The sequence below is a fragment of the Mytilus edulis genome, chromosome 3 (genome assembly GCF_963676685.1).
Source record: "Mytilus edulis chromosome 3, xbMytEdul2.2, whole genome shotgun sequence".
NCBI classification, from domain to species: Eukaryota; Metazoa; Mollusca; class Bivalvia; order Mytilida; family Mytilidae; genus Mytilus; species Mytilus edulis.
The window spans coordinates 6,470,634-6,490,947 of record NC_092346.1 but is presented as its reverse complement, the minus strand read 5'-3'; the positions used below and the strand labels follow the sequence as shown (position 1 = coordinate 6,490,947).

The following is a 20,314-nucleotide window of genomic DNA, read 5'->3' as shown; positions in this document are numbered from 1 at the left end:
ATCTCTCTTTCATAATCATACGATACCATACAAAACATAAGCCACAGTCAAGTGGCCGAATTCTTGCCATATGAACATGAGACTCATGATAAGTAAAAAAAAAGAACAACATTAACAAACAAATAACAATAATTACAGGACCATATGTTTAAAACTTAAAGAGAACTTATTCCAAATCAAGTTTTATGTATTTTGTTTCAGGCTTTGGTTAAATTTTGAACATTCAACTAGTCTATATCAGAGGTATTATTTTTTTCTAGATGCGCCAGATTCTAAGACTTTTGACATATCGTTAATGATAACTCTTCTACGAAACCTCACAACCATAAAACATCCTCGTGGAGGATTTGATACCTTACCTTCTGCCACGGAAACAACACCAGGTGCAGATTTGGCAAGAATCAAATACTACAGGAACTACCTTGCTCACCTAGATGATGGGAAAGTAGGAAGTATAGCCTTCAACACAGCATGGAACATTATATCTGAGGTAAGTTTCTGTATCAGTAAATTGTATACGAGGAGGGGCGAAAGATACCAAAGAGACAATGCAACTGTATTCAATTGACCCCATTGGCAATGTCAGATTTTTTTTGTATAGGCAGGTGTCTAGATTATAAGACTTTACAGGATAATAATATTTGAAGAAAAAAAGTAACATTCTATAAAACAAAACGTAGAAAATTGGATATAAAGCAGTAACTCTACCAAGAACCGAAGTTGTTCTCATGGTAAGCCGCTTCTGATTAACATGTTGTGTTGTTCACTTCAACTCTGCCAGTTTGATCATGAAATGAAAATGATCTATTTCATATTATTAAGTAAATGGAATGGAGTCGACTTAATCAACTTCCTTTGTAAGAGTCCAAAAATACGGAATTATCAGTAGGCAAGGCTAACTTTTTTCTATGCTAATATACTAGTGGAGTGACCAAGCCAACAATTTTTCAAGAAAAATGTTTATTCTTTAATTTTTGACTGGTCGTAGAATCGAAATATAGTGCAATTTGTTTTAAAATAAGGTCAAAGGTTAGTGATTGAGTGTTTCACTATTGTCGCTTTATTTCTCAAGAGGTTATAAAAAGTCTCCAAAAAATACCATTTTCAAATGTAAAAGCCACTACCCATTCCGTTCTGTAACAATATCTCAACTGCACGAAGAAACATATCCCAAAATGCAAAGGTTTGGGATAGTTTACAAGAGTGTATTCTGAATTTTTCAAACAATGGCAATATATGTTTCTTTAAAATTGAAAAAAAAACACCTGTGCAATACCTTCAGCGAATTTGGGTGTTTCAGCAAAAGAGCTGTGACATACATTTGGTTCAATATTAATTAACGATTTTCGTTTAATAACCAAATGAAGATGGCTTTTAAATTAAACAAAAGAGGCATGAGAGCTGGTCTCATATACTAAGGTTCATTCTCGAACACATTATGAATAGACCATTTTACATTTTGGTAACAGCATACAATTAATTGTCAAATGTTTGAATAGTATATTGTTGACTCAGCACGTTTAGACATCTCTAAACATTACTTCATAGTTGTAAATACTATTGCCATGTCTATGCTTGGCATCTATAACCGGAGCCTAGGCTACAGACGAAATTTCAGATTTAGCCTTTTGTAAGAACCGGTTCAAAATGGAACAATTTGTTCAGTGCTTCTGCAGAAAATGGAATCAAATTTAAGTTTTGTCTCGAAAGAAGTTGCAGAAATACAAAAGACAGGACAAATATATCTCGGTTTTCGATGAAAAAAGATACAATCTTCCCATAAACATTAGAATTACGAGGAGGTTCTTACCGTTCTGTTGGCTTGTCGAAAGGTAAACATGTCATAAGATTGGTATTCAAATCATTCAACGTGAAAGATCTTTCTAGTCCCCGTTTAACTTTTATGGAACTCATGTGGGCGTTTGGTGATTTGCTTTGATACTGAAGTACAACTCTAGCCATGAAGTAAATGTATTTTTACCATCGATTATTTCAGCATGACATGTCTTGGATTTTGTCTTTTTACAAATTTATTAAACTAGTCCGAAATCTACGCACTATAGAACCATTAAAACCATAAGAGTTCGGATTTTCAATATAATTTTTAGAGCCAAACTCATGGTATAATTGTAATGCCAAAGCAAGATGAAATTGGGTTAACAGGTCTGTGTTTAAAGCAAGTATGCCTTCTGTTATTGCAAGGACTTTTCGCAGTTTGTCGACAGGAAGTTTAGAAACATTACTACAATCTTTCAATGAGCATCAGAATAACGAGGAGGTCCATATCATATTCATTGAACTATAACGCATATTTAATATCCTCTTTTAAGTTAATTTATAAGAAATACTGACTTGGAATGGCTTCGAAACTTTACAATAGGAAGTTTAAAACATTTCAATTCGGAAAATCATGACATTATCAATGTAATCTAAGTTTACAAATGTTGTAACCACTTCGTTAGAATAATACAGAGTGTGCTTTCGCTAAACTGATTGAAAAAGGACAAAATTTAGAAAAACAATAAGGAAGATTAGTTTTACATTATGAAAAAAACACTTAAACTCTGTATAAAATGCAAAATCATATGTCAAAAGACAAATAAAAAGTAACAAAATTCATTTTTTTCCCCATCTTGAAATTTGAAAAAAATATCCAAATGTCTTTTTTCTTTCCATTTTATAAAAAAAAAATGCACCGCAAAAAATGTCTACGACCGGGCAAAAAAGTTAGCTTAAGGTATTGGCTTTACAAAAATACCGTTTTAAGCCTGGTCCATTAAAGTCGTAAAATAAGCACCTTTTTCTTAATCTGTCACTCCACTATACCTACTTAGATGGAAACAAAGATAGTATTTGAAATGGTAACCCATTTTAAACATCGTCTTATTTGTCTGATGTTTTTATATTATCTTCTTAGAAGTGTACTGAAATTATACAATCACTAATACAAATGTTGATAAATACTCATTTACAAACATGCTCTTAATTCCTGTATAATTTTCTAGACTGTTGGAAGATTAGGTGGACAACATATGAAGGAGGAGTGTGATCTACTAAAAAACAAAACATTAGACCAGACAAATAGAGAAATCATGATGGATATCAAACGTTCTAATGATGAAATAAAGGAACTCAAAGAGTCGTTTGCTAGTTTGAAAAGATCCCATGATGAACTCCAAGTCGATCATGCTGAAATGACAAAAGAAGTAAAAAGGTTGAAAACTTTACAAGATGATACAGTACCTTGGAATATCAGAGGTAAGCACTTGGTTATTCTGATTTGTTGACATACTTGAACCAGAGAGGCGAAAAATACCAAAGGGACATTCAAAACTCATAATTTGAAATTAAACTGACAACGCCATGGGAAAAAAAGTACGATCAACAGACAAACAAGAGTCACAAAACACAACAAAGAATGCTAAAGACTGAGCAATAAGGACCCCCATCTAGAACTTTATTTCACCTCAGGTGCTTCGGAAAGGTAAGCAGATCCTGCTCCACATGTGACACCCATCGTTTTGCTCATGTTAGTGAATATCAAGGTGCCCACTAGGAAGTCGGCTTTGTACCATGGAACTACGAGATGAAAGGTTTAGCATGAAGTTCACTAAAGGTTTCAAGATTATCATGCCAGACAGGTTGTTATGATAAGGCAGTGGCAATTATCTTACTCAAGATGCTCCCGAAGGGTTAGAAAATCCTGCACCACATGTGGCACCAGTTGGATCTGGTGTTGTTTTAACGAATGTTTTTGTCGTAAAATAAGTCGACCTGTCAAAAAGAACATGCAGGGATGATGGTTGCGTGTCTTTGTGCGAAGTAACGCCATTTTGTAATCGAAATGAACAACTATTTTTTTCTAATTATAAAACTTGATCTCTCAAATAGTTTAGTCATCTTCTATTTCTTTAACTTAACATCTGTACTGTTTGTACTAGTGACGTCTAATTTGTCATTGAAATAACTTATACCGAATTTGCTTTATATCCGGGAATAATAACATAAAATAATAAAACAGCTTATTGTTAAACGTTTTATCATAAGGCTCGTTCGGGACAAGTATTGGCATTCACATCGTTTCTAAATGTGTTGTCATTGGCTATTTTTTTATTGTGTTTAGGTCATAAACACAATCATTATAGCCAATGTGTAATAATTTTATTTATGTATTAACACTCATTTGTCTTGTGTTTTTACCTGATTAAATAACGCACATAATTTGCATATAAACGTACGCAGATATTGCTATTCAGGTTTCCAAGATAAAGCATATCATAAAGTCATTAAAAAATTAAAAGTGTTGAACTTTATTTTTTCCAAAAAATCACGAAAAATTTAATCATTTTTTTTAAATTCTAGACTTGGTAAAGATTAAATACTCCTTGATTTGTATTTTAGAAAAAAATGATGACACACTTACATCCTGGAAAGACAATGATGATAAAATGTTTATAAACACAAGAGCTGCTCTAACAGTACTAACATATATAAAGGAAAATAGTTGCGTTACCATTATTGCTAGTTCTGGTGTAGGCAAAACGTGCATTCTCCGACATACAGCTTTAAAGATGGCAGAGGAAAATTATGATGTTCTTCTTGTGACAGATCCAGGTGAAATTGTTAAGTTTTACAATCCATACAAGAAAACATTGTTTGTTGTTGATGATTTATGTGGAAACTTTTCTGTTGATCAGAGTGACATTAAAAGCTGGGAACCCGTTATGGAGAATATAAAACAAATTCTTGAAAAAAAACAAGCAAAAATAATTGCAGCATGCCGATTACAAGTATACCAGGATGAAAAGTTTGAATCTTTATCAGTCTTCAAATCATGTGCATGTAACTTGTTATCAGAGAATGTGTGTTTGTCAGAAACTGAAAAACAGTCAATAGCAGAGATATATTTGAAAACAAAAGCCTCTGAGATTACTGACTATTACAATTTATATGATTGTTTCCCACTTTTATGTAAATTATACCATGATAATCCTATACTTAATGTTAAGAATTTCTTTCAGAATCCATTTTCAGTTTATGAAGCTGAGATTAATAAGCTACTCCAGAAAGGACATCACACTAAATACTGTGCTTTGGCTCTGTGTGTGATCTTTAATAACAAATTAAAAGAAGAAATATTGACAGAAGAGGTGGGTGACGAAACTAGGACTATCATTGAGAACACATGTGAGGCATGCAGATTAGACAGGGGAACATCAAGACTGGTACTACAGGATGAACTTGACTCACTCATACATACATTCATAAAGAAAGAAAACAACATATACAAGATTATACATGATAAGATATTCGACTTTCTAACTTTCTTCTATGGGCAAAAAATTATCCCATGCTTGATAAAGAATGCAGATAGCTGTTTAGTTAAAGAAAGATTTTCAGTTGAAAAAAGTGACTGTCTCGATCGGTTTATTTCTGTCATACCACAACAGTATCACCAAATGTACAAAGAGAGATTGATTGATGATTGGTCAAAGGGAAAAGTTCAAGATGTATTTAGTAACCTTAATATGAAGAAGCCTCTGTTCAGAGAGCAATTGCTTCTTCATTTGAAAACACTTGATATATCTTACCAGAGACAGCTCGCTCACATCTGTAATAAACCTAATCAAGGATGCAACGATGATGATAATGTGTATGATTATGATGGTTATGATGATGGTATCTATTGTTTTGATGATGATTATTGGGGTCACCATGAAGATCAAGATGGTCATAATGATAATGGTGATGATGATGAAGAAGATGATGATGATAATAAAGATGATGATGATATTGATGATGCTGATGATGATGTTCTATCAAACTGTTGTGTTATCGGTGAAATTTCTTTGGTTCTGTGGTGTTGTGATCATGGTGTAGATATTAATAAGAGTACGTGTTATAATGGAGAGTCACCTTTAATGAAGGCCTGTAAAGGTGGACATACAGCAATAGTTAAAATGTTGTTAGATAGAGGAGCCAATTTTGATAAATGTGATGCTAGTGACCAGACACCTTTAATGAAGGCTTGTGAACATGGTCATGCAGTAATAGTAAAGATGTTGGAAAACAGAGGAGCCGACTATGATAAATGTGACAATACTGGTCAGTCCCCTGTAATGAAGGCTTGTAAACATGGTCATCTCGAAATAGTAAAGATGTTGATATACAAAGGGGCAGACTGTAATAAATGTAACAATGTAGGTCAGTCACCAGTAATGAAGGCTTGTGAACATGGTCATACAGAAATAGTAAAGATGTTGATATCCAGAGGAGCAGACTTTAACAAATGTGAAAATACTGGTCAGTCCCCTGTAATGAAGGCTTGTAAACATGGTTATTTCGAAATAGTAAAGATGTTGATAGACAAAGGAGCAGACTATAATAAATGTAACAGTCTAGGTCAGTCACCAGTAATGAAGGCTTGTGAACATGGTCATACAGAAATAGTAAAGATGTTGATATCCAGAGGAGCAGACTTTAACAAATGTAATAATGGGGGTCAGTCACCTCTTATGAAGGCTTGTCAACATGGTCATCTAGAAATAGTAAAGATGGTTATATCCAGAGGAGCAGACTATAATAAATGTGATAATGATGGTCAATTCCCTTTAATAAAAGCTTGTGAAAATGGTCATATAGAAATAGGAAAATTGCTGTTAGAGATAGGTGCAGACTTTAATGTATGTGATAATGACGGGGAATCAACTGTTATGAAGGCTTGTAAACATGGTCATAGAGAAGTAGCCATGATGTTGATCGACAGAGGAGCAGACTATCATAAATGTGAGAATTGGGGAGAGTCACCTGTAATGAAGGCTTGTGAACAAGGTCATATCGAAATAGTTAAGATGTTGATAGACAGAGAAGCAGATTTTAATAAATGTGATTGTTTTGGACAATCACCTATATTAACGGCTTGTGAAAATGGTCATATAGAAATAGTAAAATTGTTGTTAGATAAAGGGACAGACTTTAATTTGTGTGATTATAACAGTTGGTCTACTGCTATGAAGGCTCATAAACATTGTAATATAGTAGTAGGTATGATGTTTGTCGACTGGAGAGCAGACTATATATGTGGGTATTGGGGAGAGTCACCTTTAATGAAGGCTTGTGCACAAGGTCATACTAAAATAGTAGATATGTTGTTAGAAAGAGGAGCAGACTATAATAAATATGACGGATGTGGAGAGACACCTTTAATGAAAGCTTGTAAAAATGGTCGTACAGACATATTAAAGATGTTGCTAGACAGGGGAGCAGACTATAACAACTATGATGGTTATGGAGAGACACCTGTAATGAAGGCTTCTGAATATGGTCATACAGATACATTAAAAATATTGTTAGATAGAGGAGCAGACTATAACATCTCTGACGGAATGGGAGAGACACCTATAATGAAGGTTTGTGAAAATGGTCATACAGACACATTAAATATATTGTTAGACAGAGGAGCAGACTGCAACAAATGTAACGGTTTGGGGAGGACCCCTGCAATGATGGCTTGTCAACGTGGTCATAAAGAAATTGTAAAGATTTTGTTAGAAAGAGGAGCAGACTTTAATAAATGTGACATTGACGGAGACATAGCTGTTTTCATTGCTGATAATCAGGGTTATCCAGAAATCGTCGATTTGATTGATAATTCGGAGAAGCAGTGTCTTAAAATTAAAAACAAAAGTGATGGTGACTGCCAGTTGTAACTTGATAGCAAAAATTGGAATTCGGTATTCTTGTAAACTTTCTTATTACTGATATTCATATCTCGTAAATATATTGTTATGGTGATCGAGGTATTGAAAAATAATATGAATCTGTTACATCAACAGGGTATGCGTATTACTGGTTTGAATGCATCACCCACCTTGCTAATTTGTATTCAGTCAAACATTGTAAAAAAATAACAAACGATAATGTTACATCATTGGTAGAAATACAGAGTGGACGATCTAACGATCTATTACCTTGTCTAGGGTTCAACTCGTTTTAGGTCATTTCCATATTAGTTGACTCTCATCCGTGCAATTCCCTATTGTTTTATTGTCAATTTTGTATTATTGCCTTTCATGTTTGCCTACTTTTTCTATGAGTGTCTTTATGCCGATTTGTTTTACATTGTTGAATACTAGTTGTTATTTGTTTTTATTGTGATTTTGATTGCTGTACACCAATTTTTCACATTTTACCTGTAATGTCTGTTTCCTTTGATCACTCATTGTAAGAGGTTAAGCTAGCTATAAAGCCAGGTTTAATCCACCATTTTCCACATAAGGAAATGTTTGTAAGCAGTCAGGAACATGACATATTGTTTTGTTGTGTTTGAGCTTTTAGTTTTACCATTGTAACAAAGGACTTTCCGTTTTGAATTTCACTTGGAGTTTGAAGCTTTTGATATTTTTGTTATTTTACTCTCTTCTAAACAATGCAGTAGTATTTTCTTCCAAGTTTCATGAAGGTTTTTCTCAGTTATTTCATTTTGTTAAGGTTCCACTGTTGATTTTTCAGAAAATGTATTGATTTTCGATTTTCAGTTAATTTCATGTATCTAGGTGAACAAATATCGAATGTACAATATAGAAATTCGACAAATATTCCATTTAAACATATGTATGTGACAAATCAACATGAGCTTGCCCTGCATTACATGTAAGAGTATTCGTCCATACCAATTTTAAGCAAATTAAGTCGTCTCGCATGCCTCCAGATTTTTTTGAAAATGTAGTGTTCACTCCCATGAACCAGTTTGGCCACAACATAACAATTTCAAGTTTATTGACAATTTACAAAGTGTGTATATGTTAAGTATGTTTAAATGAACATATGTTCTCATAGTTTAGGACTTTATTCATTATAGGTTGAAAAATACAGGCAAAGTTTAGATGTTTTTAAAGTGTCCTATATTTTGACTTTTGTAGAACCTTAACAAGTATTAAGGTTTTTTTTTCAGACTGTACTGTCTCTTTTATTGTGCCTTGCATTATAGTCAGTATCTGACTCAGCTGTTTTAGCTGGCGGCTCTAAATCTAAACCATCATTTTCATTATCATTGTCATAAAATTATTTCAAAGAATCTAATTTATCGTCTTGCTTTTTTCTGTTTGATATCTTGTATGAATTTTACATATCCATCAATATGTTATTGTCGTCACCAGAAACTTTTCACTTTCTAAGAAACATCAATGAAAAGGTTAAAATAGATAGATATTATTATTGTAAAAAAAGGTTAAACGTGAATTTGATACATGTGATAAAGTTTTCTCTAAATTTTCATTTAATTTTTAAGATATACAAAACAGGAACCTATTCGTTTTGTCAACTTCAAGACATTTCGTAAATCTCAAAATTTGTCTCAAAAGGTATCTACTATCAAATGTAAATCACACTCTTTACCTTTTCTTGCTTTATTGTCAGGAACACTCAATGCAAAAACAAATATATAAAGATTATGTTATCCATAGACAGTGTGTAGTTAATATAACACCCAAAAAAATATACTCGGCCACGAATGGGATGCGTTTGTATTGTTTTAGTGTTCAAAAAGACGAAAACCAAGATTTTTGTCATCAAGGCTTTTTATAATTTATGAATTGTTAATTTTCAAAACAGAATTGGTAAAATAGCAGCAAAATTGACGTTTTGTACATTTGTTGTTAATCTTAATCGTAAAATATTTAAATGTATAAATATGTATCTTTTGTCTTATCACTGACATGTATGCTTATATTCTAATAATTGTTATTATTTATACAAATAGAACAATTTTGTTGCAGTGAGTTTGTAAATTTGAGTAGATATCACTTAAACAATATATTCGATTTGTTACTGTTACTTAATAATGTGATATAAAATTCGGCACCATTTTCAGTAGTGAGCTTGCAATGGTTCACATAGTTATTATTTATAAATGTATACCACATAAAATATTTCAAGAAGTGGGGCATTGCCTCCCTTTACTCACTGCTACAATGAATGATCTATGAATAACCTAAAGTTTTAACCTGCAACTATTATACACTATCAGATTATGCAATCAATCTTGTATGGAAAAGGATTTGTATAAACGTTGACTTTGGTCCAATCCCTTGTTTAAATGTACGTTTGATTTTTGAACAATAAAATATTTTAATCTAATTAGGTATATTCTAGTATTAGACAGATCTTATATCATTATTCTAATTGGTTTTTCCACGCATGAAATGTAGATAATTTGATTATTGTATATTCGAAATTAAATGTTTAAGTCAATCACTGAAATCAGCGTAAGATATTAACATGAATAAAGGGTCTTTATTTACGAGAGCAGTTCTAATGACAATTATTGTAATGTCATCATTTGTGAAAAAATGAGTGGTGGTTCAATCCACCATTTTCTACATTTGAAAATGCCTGTATTAAGTCAGGAATATGACAGTTGTTGGCCATCTGTTTGAGTGTTTTATTAAATTGATTTTGTCATTTGATTAGGGACTTTCCGTTTTGAATTTTTCCTCGGAGTTCAACATTTTTGTGATTTTACTTTTTATTAGGTTTTCAGTAACGAGAACTTAATTTCCGTAATTATAAGATCGTCAGTGGATAAATAAAGGCAACAGTAGTGTACCGCTGTTCAAAACTCGTAAATCTATGGACAAAAAAACAAAATTGTGGTAACAAACTAAAACTGAGGGAAACGCATTAAATATAAGAGGAGAACAACGACACAACATTAAAATGTAACATACACAGAAACGGACTAAGCATTACACAAAATCCGATGAGAATAACAAATATAACATCAAAACTAAATACATGAATTTTTGATAGAAAAGTACCGTGACACGTCTTATAGTAATGTGAATTCACACTCAAATATAAGAGAAAACAAACGACACAACGGAAACACAACGTTAAAATGTTACACACACAGAAACGAACTATAATATAACAATGGCCATTTTCCTGACTTGGTACAGGACATTTTTAAAGATAAAAATGGTGGGTTGAACCTGGTTGTGTGGCATGCCAAACCTCGCACTTTAATGACAATGTTAAATATAACATTGAAATGACAACATAATATTACAGGACTACAATACAAATAAATAGGAGAACGTATTAGACAAAGAAACACATCATTAATAGATAACAAAAGGCATCAGGTTTAAAATTCAATACGCCAGAAACGCGCCTCGTCCACACAAGACTCACCAGAGACGCCCAGATATAAAAGATCGAAATTGAAAAAAAGTACAAAGTTGTACAGCACTGAAGATCAAAAGTTGAAAAAGGTTGTGTCAAATACAGCTTTGTTTTTATGCTTGGGATAAGAACATCCTTATTATTTAGAACAATTTATGCTATGCAAACATTAAATTTTATCAAATATATAATACTAAAATTACGAGGTCCAATTTGTCAGCCGTCATCACGTAAAAACGACGAATCACAGAATTCAACTTTATATATAACTAATATAGTACAAAGGTGTAGATTAAAAATTACACCACTCCAGGCCCTTTTGTTTTCCACGTAATTAATATTGCCAATAATTAAGAAGTTCCGGGTCGAGTCCGCTTCCGATACCAATAGTATATTCACCTGTTACCTATTACCTTATCTGTACGTTCCGCATCTGACAGGCGCACCACCAAACGTTGTATTCAGGATTAATATGCTATATACACGGGTCATAACCACAGGGTTGACACTACTAAATTGTCAAATTGTTACCTATTGTAGTATTTTAATCAGTAAGACTTTCTAAGATAACAATACGAATACTAAAAATCTGGACTAAAAATAAGGCGTATAGGTACAGTTTTCAATTTGTTAGTGGGCATGACGTAAACAGCGAAGCAAAGAATTCAACTTTATCTATAACTTATATAGGACAATGCTGTTGATTAAAAAATACTCCATTCCAGGACCTTTTGTTTTCCAAATAATTAATATTATTGTTTCAGTTCGACGGGTTCAAACAGAAGACTTGAAAGCAGAGAAAAACTGTGTATCTTATAATCGGCATGACTTTATCAGATGACAATACTAATACTAAAATAAGGCTTGCGCATAGTTATATACTTTAATTCAGTCACGGACCCGTGATATCACGGGTGTGTTCTAGTGAATATAAAAGATATACATAATGAAACTGAAGTATTAACTAATTACAGAAAACAAAACCCGAAATACATAATGCAAAGACCAACACAGAAAAATATACACACCCGACTTAGTCCAGGCCTCAACGCAAAAAATCATAAAAATGATGTCACATACGAAGTGGTGAAAAGGCACAAAAATAACGTCATATTTGAATTTCTGAAACATCACAAAAAAGACGTCACATTTGAAAAACTATATCTCAAAAGTAAGATAGAATTAGGATTGATTTAAGTTTATAATAAAACTAAATACTGATTTTACATTTAAACACAATGCACATTGCAATACTTATTAATAGCAATTAACTATAATATATACATATGTCCAGTTTGTTTTGAATCCAACTTCAAACGTAATTATCGTAGATTACGTTGAACAAAATCAAATCTAATAAAAGAGGGACGAAAGATACCAAAGGGACAGTCAAACTCATAAATCTAAAACAAACTGACAACACCATGGCTAAAAATGAAAAAGACAAACAGAAAGACAATAGAACACATGACACAACATAGAAAACTAAAGAATAAACAACGCGAACCCCACCAAAAACTAGGGGTGATCTCAGGTGCTCCGGAAGGGTAAGCAGATCCTGTTCCACATGTGGCACCCGTCGTGTTGCTTATGTGATTACAAATCCGGTAAATAGTCTAATTCGGTAGGTCACATTCATGAAAGGGAAGGGGATTGTAGTTACGACGTAAGGAACATATCCGATATCATTTGTGAAACGGTTATTCCATAACGGTCAACCAACTCGTGATGGCGTCCGTAAAATTTACGAAGGGATGATTTCAACTTCACCATTTGGAACTCTTGGTTTAATAGCTTCCTTGTGAGCAGTAACCCTCTATCAAGAAAATCATGATAGGAAATGCAAGCACGGGAATATCGTATCAATTGGGAGATATATACCCCGTATGCAGGTGCTGCTGGAATGTCGCTACTTAGAAATTAATAAATGAAGGCGGTGATTAATTTATCATAACACATGAATATAATAGAAAAGACGTCAACAAATTTGACAAAATCCGACGAGAACCACAAATACAACATCAAACTAAACACATGAATTTGGGATAGACAAGTACCGTAACACGTCTTATAGTAATGCGAATTCACAATCCGCAAAACAGTCACAATCGGGAATAAGTCACGTTCGGTAATTAAAAGATAAGACGACGTAATGACAAACCACAATCTACCATGTGGTAAAAATGTCCTCAGCTAGTTTGGTCAAAGACACATCGTATGGATCAACTAATTCGTGATGGTGTCCATAAAATGTACGGAGTGAAAAACTTTTCGGTTATTTTAAGGTTGTCAGTCTTAAAAATACGAGTCATTATAAGGGTTATATCAGTAATAACACCAGAATCATTTTCAATACTAGTTAGTTTAAACATATTTATTTATAGTGGACTTATATTAATCCCTTTCCACTTTATTAAAACAAATATATGCCAAATAGATATGGAAAGATGTGGTACGAGTGCCTATGAGACAACTCTATATCCAAATAACAATTTATTAAAGTAAACCATTATAGGATAAGGTATGGCCTTCAACACGGAGCTTATGCCCACAATGAACAGCAAGCTATAATTAAAGGGCCCCAAAAATTACTAGTGTAAAACCATTCAAACGGGAAAACCCTAAGATAGATGTTTTGAGCTCAAAAAGTTAACAATAGACCCATTATCATATCTACAGTTGTGAGAATAATCCAAATGCGAGTCATTACATGGTCTTGGTCTCTAGTGATGATAAACAGTTATCGTGATTTTTTATTTGGTCTTTAATGATAAGAACATATCTTTGAGTCATCATAAAGTATTCAGTGATGAGAAAAAATTACCATTTGATACATTAAGATTTTGAGGTATTTTAATGTCTTGACTTTTGAAATCCATTGTAATGAGAGTCACTAGAAGATCTGTAATAATAAGAACAATCTCTATTCATTTTACATTATGAAGTATGTCGTGCTAAGAACATGATATATTCATAATAAGATCTTCAGTAACAAAATGAATCCTAATGACAATCATTATAAGGTCTTCGGTGATAAAACAATTCGAATGAGTAATTATAAGATATTCAGCAATAAGGGTAATATCCAAGACGGCGGTCGCCAGATTTAGCACATTCTTTTATGTTTTATTATGTACTTTAATCTCGTATATAATTTGGCCAATGTTGCTGATATATCTTTTAGAGACAAAACACACGACTTTAAACATTAAATTTATCGGTATCCTGTAAGTTTTCTGCAGAGCTTTTGACTTTTGAATTAAAGCTTTATTTAAAGGCTATTTAATTCTTGGCACTTTTCAATGTGCACAAGAGGGGCGAACGATACCAGACTGACATTCAAACTCATAAATTGGTCATAGACTGACAACACCATGGCTAAAAAAGAAAAAGACTAACAGACAGCTAAAGACTGAGCAACACGAACACCACCAAAACCGGGGGTGGTCTCAAGTGCTCCGAAAGGGTAGGCAGATCTGGCTCTACATGTGGCACCCATCGTAGTGCTAATGTAAGTACAAACCCGGTAATAGGTCTAATTAGGTAGGTCAAAGTCGGGAAAATGGAGTGGGGTGGGGTAATTGTAGTTTCAACATAAGGAACAGATCCACTATCATCTGTGGAACGGATAATCTATAACAGTCAATCAACTCGATGGCATACGAAAAACTTACTTAGCGATAAACTATCTTGTGCAGCTATTTGTTGTTGTTCCGAATTATATTTTAGTTATTTATAAAACTGGTAAGCGGAGGGTTGAACACTACAAACATGTTCAACCGCGCAAAATGCTGTATGTGACTATTCCATAACAGGGGCTTTAATACATAGATTGTGGTTGGTAGTTTTTTTCCACAACTGTTGTTAAGTTTATTGTTTTGTCGTTTTTCTGTCGAGCATTGAATCACATTTGGCAATTCCGAGGTTCTCTTATATCTTACTATACGGTCTATGATCGTTGTAGAATATGACAGTGACCTGTAGTTGTTTGCATCCTTGTCAGTTGGTTTTATGATGGATAATTGTCTCATTGGCAAGCCTACCACTTCTATTTATATTATGAACATGCACCTGACAAATTTCAGTTTGAGGTTTTAAATATTGTAGCAGGCAAGACATTTAATATTATTATTCCTTGTCAAAGATACATGTGCTATGACGAAAACATCTGTTATAATATGTAGGACAAAATATTACTTTTATTGAGAGATTTGCCACCTTTTAATTAAGTATGTTACTATGTTAGACAGATGTGTTTCTATTGTAAATATATCTGTAAGTGTTCCTATAATGAAAAGGTATGCTTTTATTTTCAATAGATTGCAGATGTTGAAAAGAATATTTATTTAAGAATTGAATGCTTCTTTTTGTAACTTCATTGGGGTGTAAAAGCGTTGACTGAAGTACATTTTGTATGAAGCGCGGTCAACGCTTTTACGACCCTATGAAGTTACAAAAAGAAGCATTCAATACTTATAATTACATTTTTTAGCTAAGATCATGGAAACACGAATTGTAAAAAAAAAAATTAATTCACCTGTGCACTTTATTGTGGGACCACGTGTTATCATGGATGATAAGTTTTATTGAGTAATGCAATTGCTGAAGGAATAACATGTGATGTGCAATTAGCCAATCAGACTAATGAAACATACATCTAATGTAATTGTATAGTGTTACAGTGATGTTGAAATATTTTTCTATTGTATATATAACTAATTTATTGGGAATAATTATGTTTTATGATTTGTGACTAGTGAAGTTAGATTGCAATAGAAATGTAGATGTGCTACTTTATCAAATAAATGTGCTCTTATTGACAATTCAAAGTAAGTAGAATTTGTCAACTCTTAGTTTAAGGGATCCACCGAAAGTAAACTCTTTCCATTCTATTAATAGGTCATACAAAAGTAATGTGTTTGGTGCCCTTTATAGCTTGCTGTTTGGTGTGAGCCAAGGCTCTGTGTTGAAGACCATACCTTGACCTTTAATTGTTTACATTTGTAAATTGTGATTTGGGTGTAGAGTTGTCTCATTGGCACTCATACCACATCTTCCTATATCTATAATACGATATTCTTCTGGTAGCTATATATGATTCTGTTCACTAAAAAAATCTTTTATTTCAATAAATATTTTATTAACAATTATTAACAATAACAGCACTATTGCATGTGTAGTACATATATCAGACTAGATGGACAATATCATTTAACACTTAACCAAAGCTTTTACAATTCATATGGAGCAACAAAACAATTATTTTTAATTTGGGACATGCTAGCTTATTCTTTGTATACTATTATCTAAACATATTTTTCAAATTGTAAAGTAGAAAAATCCTTTTACTTTAGAGATATGTTACAAGATGTTAAAACAAAGTTCTACTACCACTTTAAATTTGTCAAATCTTTCCTTAAGTAAAATTTATGAGTACATGTAGTGTAATGACAAATACTAATGTTTGAATTTGGCACATGAAAACTATTTGATTACTTCAGTTATTGAAATTACTTATTAATTGGTTATAATCTAGTGTAATACATATTTTATAATAATGCAAAGCTTAACAGCTTTTCCAAACTACATATCATGCCCTGAACAATTTCCTAGTTATTTCCAATAAAAAGTTGCCATGGTGAACATGTTTGTATAGGAAAATATACTGTGAATTATGGAAAAATTATATTTTCATGGATATTTGATTTTGTGTTTTTACCATAGTCTGCATAAAAGCCTGTAGATTTTTTTTAACTTGTTGAACATTTAAATTAGTTCATCATATTTAAATTTATGAAAAACTGTATCCCAGCAATAATAATGAATTTCCAGTTTTGCCTTCCATCTCAAATGTCTGGTTGAATGAATAAGCTGTTACTAAGTATTTAAAATATCACAGATACATTGCACACAGCCCTCTTTTAAAATTTATATGTAGGTAGAGTAGTAATAGTTTCATCGAGTTTGCACATAGTGATATGTTTAGAGCTAAACACACTTATGTACACATAGCTCTCTAATATAATCTGAATGCTAAATGTAGGTGTAACAAAAGTGTTACATTGAGTATGCACATAGTAATGATGCTTAGAGCTAAACACACCTATGTACACATAAAAATACTCTTATGTACACATAGCCCTCTTATATAATCTAAATGTAGTGAAAATCATCACAGCTTAAAGCATCAGTATGCACACCGTCTTCTGTTATAGTCTAAACATATTTATATTGGTCAAAGCTAAACAGATTTATATGCACATAGCCTTCTAGTATATGATCTATGTGTGGTTATTGGTCAAGGCCTTCAAAAGACATCTATAGTGTTCCTCTCTCATTCAGTACAAAGTCTCTTTCTTATAAATAATTTAGATCTTACTAAAGATCAGATGTGTTACTCAACATGCTGTTGATCTTGAATAGTTTTATCATGCTAAAACTACCAGTATAATAATTACTAGAAATGTTTATTATTACATCACTCATTAACAGCTGTAACTCAACAACTCTTGTAGTTGATCTCTTCATATATCCAAGAGTCTTAAAAGGAATAAATGAAAAGGAATAAATAGATGGTAACCATAAGACAGCATTACTGATATTCATTTCAGTAATAGATAAAATAGCCCACTGTATCAATATCTTGGTATTTTAAACAGAGATATGTGTTGATTATTTGTCTTCATTTGGGTACGTCATGGAATAAAGCTGTGTAGAACTCAGGCTCCGACATTTTGAGACGATATTGTTTGGCCATCTCCTGAATCTTTAACTTTCTTCTTACATGTGGTGGCTGATATCTGAGGAAAGATAAATTGATTATAAATATAATTACATTAGATGTATGTTTCATTATAATACTTTATTCTGATTGGCTAACTGCACATCACGTGTTATTCCGTAAGCAGTTGCATTGCTCAATACAACTTTTCATTCATGATAAGACGTGGTCCAACAATAAAGTGCACAGGTGAATTAAATTAAAAAATATATAAAATTCGTGTTTTCATGATCATAGCTAAAAAATGTAATTATAAGTATTGAATGCTTCTTTTTGTAACTTTATAGGCTTGTAAAAGCGTTGACTGTGCGCACATTTTTAGAATCATGCAAACTAATCTCATTTTATCAATAATCTGATTCAATAAATTGAAAAGTTGAATATGGTAATTTCAACTTGTCATAAATTTTTCAATAGTCTGTTTGGAAAGACATATTTATTTTTTAGCACTGACTTTTTCCTACATATTACAAAGTTTTTCTTGTTTCAGGAGTGTCAATAAAAGGTTCACATAATCAATCCAAATATCTTAATAAAGACTGCATGTTCAATTAAAAAAAAAAGATTTAGACTTAGATTTGCCAGATCCTAAGGTAGTTTATAGCCTGATGTATTACTAATTGATTCATTACTAAATTGTTTGCTCGGATAAATATACCTTTCTGCAATGTATTTGAACACTATAGAACACACATATAACCTTTAAAAACTTGCCTGATTATCAGTATTTCTCAGTTTATGAATGTTTTTGTGTGTTAATAAATAAAATTGCAAGTTTGATATTTCTCGTTTAACCCACAACTTACGTTTCACTTTCCAATCTTTTTCTTTTACCAATATTAATTGCTGTTTGTCTGACCATTGGTCCTAATGTACGTCGACTGACCACCATCCCATCTATCAATGGTATTGCCATATTGATTCTGAAGAAAATATATTAGATGCTATAACAGATTCAATCCTACATTATTTATGGCATACTGTGATATGAAAAAGGTTCAAAGGGGCCTGAATCAGCTTCTGTGAATACATTTAATTAATTAAAAAAAAGCACTTGGTAAATAAGGTGTGTCCAAAGAGCTAATTTTCAGTACATTTAAATAAAATTGTTAAGCCAAGGTTGAAAAATATCTAAACACAATGATAGTTTATGAATGAGGGGTACTGAAATGAATCATCCAGGATCAAATTTGCTTGGGGAAATTTGAACCTTCCTTTTGAACGTTTCTAAATTTATTGGCAGAGAATTATAGAAATCTTTGTTATAAATCATATACAAAATATTTCAATCTGATAAAAATAAAGACACATGAGCATAAAGATGTAGAACAACATGTAAAATAAGGTTTCAGTATGTAAAGCTGATATCAAACAGACTTATGTCTAGTAAGCATGTGAAGAATGTTAGTATATTGATATATTTCAAGGGTGGAAAAAAGCCTGACCATATCTTCTTTGTTTATATCAATTTCTAAAAAAATCTCTTTCAATTTGTTTCTGTTACAGTAAAGGCAGCATACAGATAAAAGTATATTTGCTCCTCTTGTATTTGATATTATAGCAAGATATTCGGAATCCTCTGGTTTTGTCCATGTAGTGCTATTAAAAAATTTGCCAGCTAACCCCTACTTTTCATTTCATAATTTTATTACATATAGTTTATAAAGCCTTTTTGAAAATCTTTTAAAATCCTTGTTATTGTTTTCATTGCTTATGAAAGGTGTCAATGTTAAATGTTAGAAAATCTAGAAAGAAACATTACGCAGATTTTTAATGGCTTATATCTTGTAAACAAGCACACAGACCCTTGGTTTTTTTTTTACTTTTCTAGTTCTTTTACTTATAAACTATTTACTTTATTCAGTCTTTAAAAAAGCTTGTTATTTTGAAACAGAGTAGCAAACATCCTTAAATACATATATATAGGTTAGTGACACTTACCTTCCTGTTGTGCCCTGCATGTGTATCCTAAACAAACCATTCTGTAAAGCATGTATGAAGATTATGAATGTATCTTTCTCGGCTGATTTAGTGGTTGATGACATCAATGAAGTGTTCAGGTGTTCCATACCTGTCCTCGTTACACTCAGTATATCCCCTGTAATACTAAACTTCATTAAAACTACTCAAGCTTAAATTATAGGTCACAGTGACCAAATATGTTCCTTACTTGTAAAATTTTAATTTTGATTTCACAGAGAAATATTTTAAGTGTAGAGTGATCTAACATTTTGTCCCAAATAATATACAACTCTTCTGTTAACCATATGCATATAACTTGCAAGCAATTTATGTCATTCTGACTGTTGCATAAGCTATTTCAAGATGTGATAGCTGTTGAAATCAAAA

General features: G+C 32.3%; 2 protein-coding genes across 9 annotated transcripts in view; one reads left to right on the top strand and one right to left on the bottom strand.

Annotated features, from left to right (window-relative positions):
• The first annotated feature begins 281 nt into the window (after positions 1–281).
• On the top strand, positions 282–7,835 carry LOC139514133 (uncharacterized). The gene is made up of 3 exons (XM_071302899.1): positions 282–490; positions 3,006–3,258; positions 4,402–7,835. The coding sequence occupies exons 1-3, from the start codon at positions 296–298 to the stop codon at positions 7,707–7,709; spliced, it is 3,756 nt and encodes a 1,251-aa protein (XP_071159000.1). The 5' UTR covers positions 282–295; the 3' UTR covers positions 7,710–7,835.
• An 8,467-nt stretch (positions 7,836–16,302) lies between these two features.
• The window catches only part of LOC139514132 (ral GTPase-activating protein subunit beta-like), a 50,125-nt gene continuing 46,113 nt past the window's right edge, over positions 16,303–20,314 (bottom strand). For all 8 annotated transcript variants that reach the window (XM_071302890.1, XM_071302894.1, XM_071302891.1 and 5 more), the window contains 3 exons: positions 19,907–20,063; positions 18,772–18,888; positions 16,303–17,984 (listed from right to left, as the gene is read on the bottom strand). In XM_071302890.1, the coding sequence (XP_071158991.1) occupies positions 17,867–17,984; positions 18,772–18,888; positions 19,907–20,063 (392 nt within the window). In that variant the 3' untranslated portion in view covers positions 16,303–17,866. The remainder of the gene's footprint in view (positions 17,985–18,771; positions 18,889–19,906; positions 20,064–20,314) is intronic.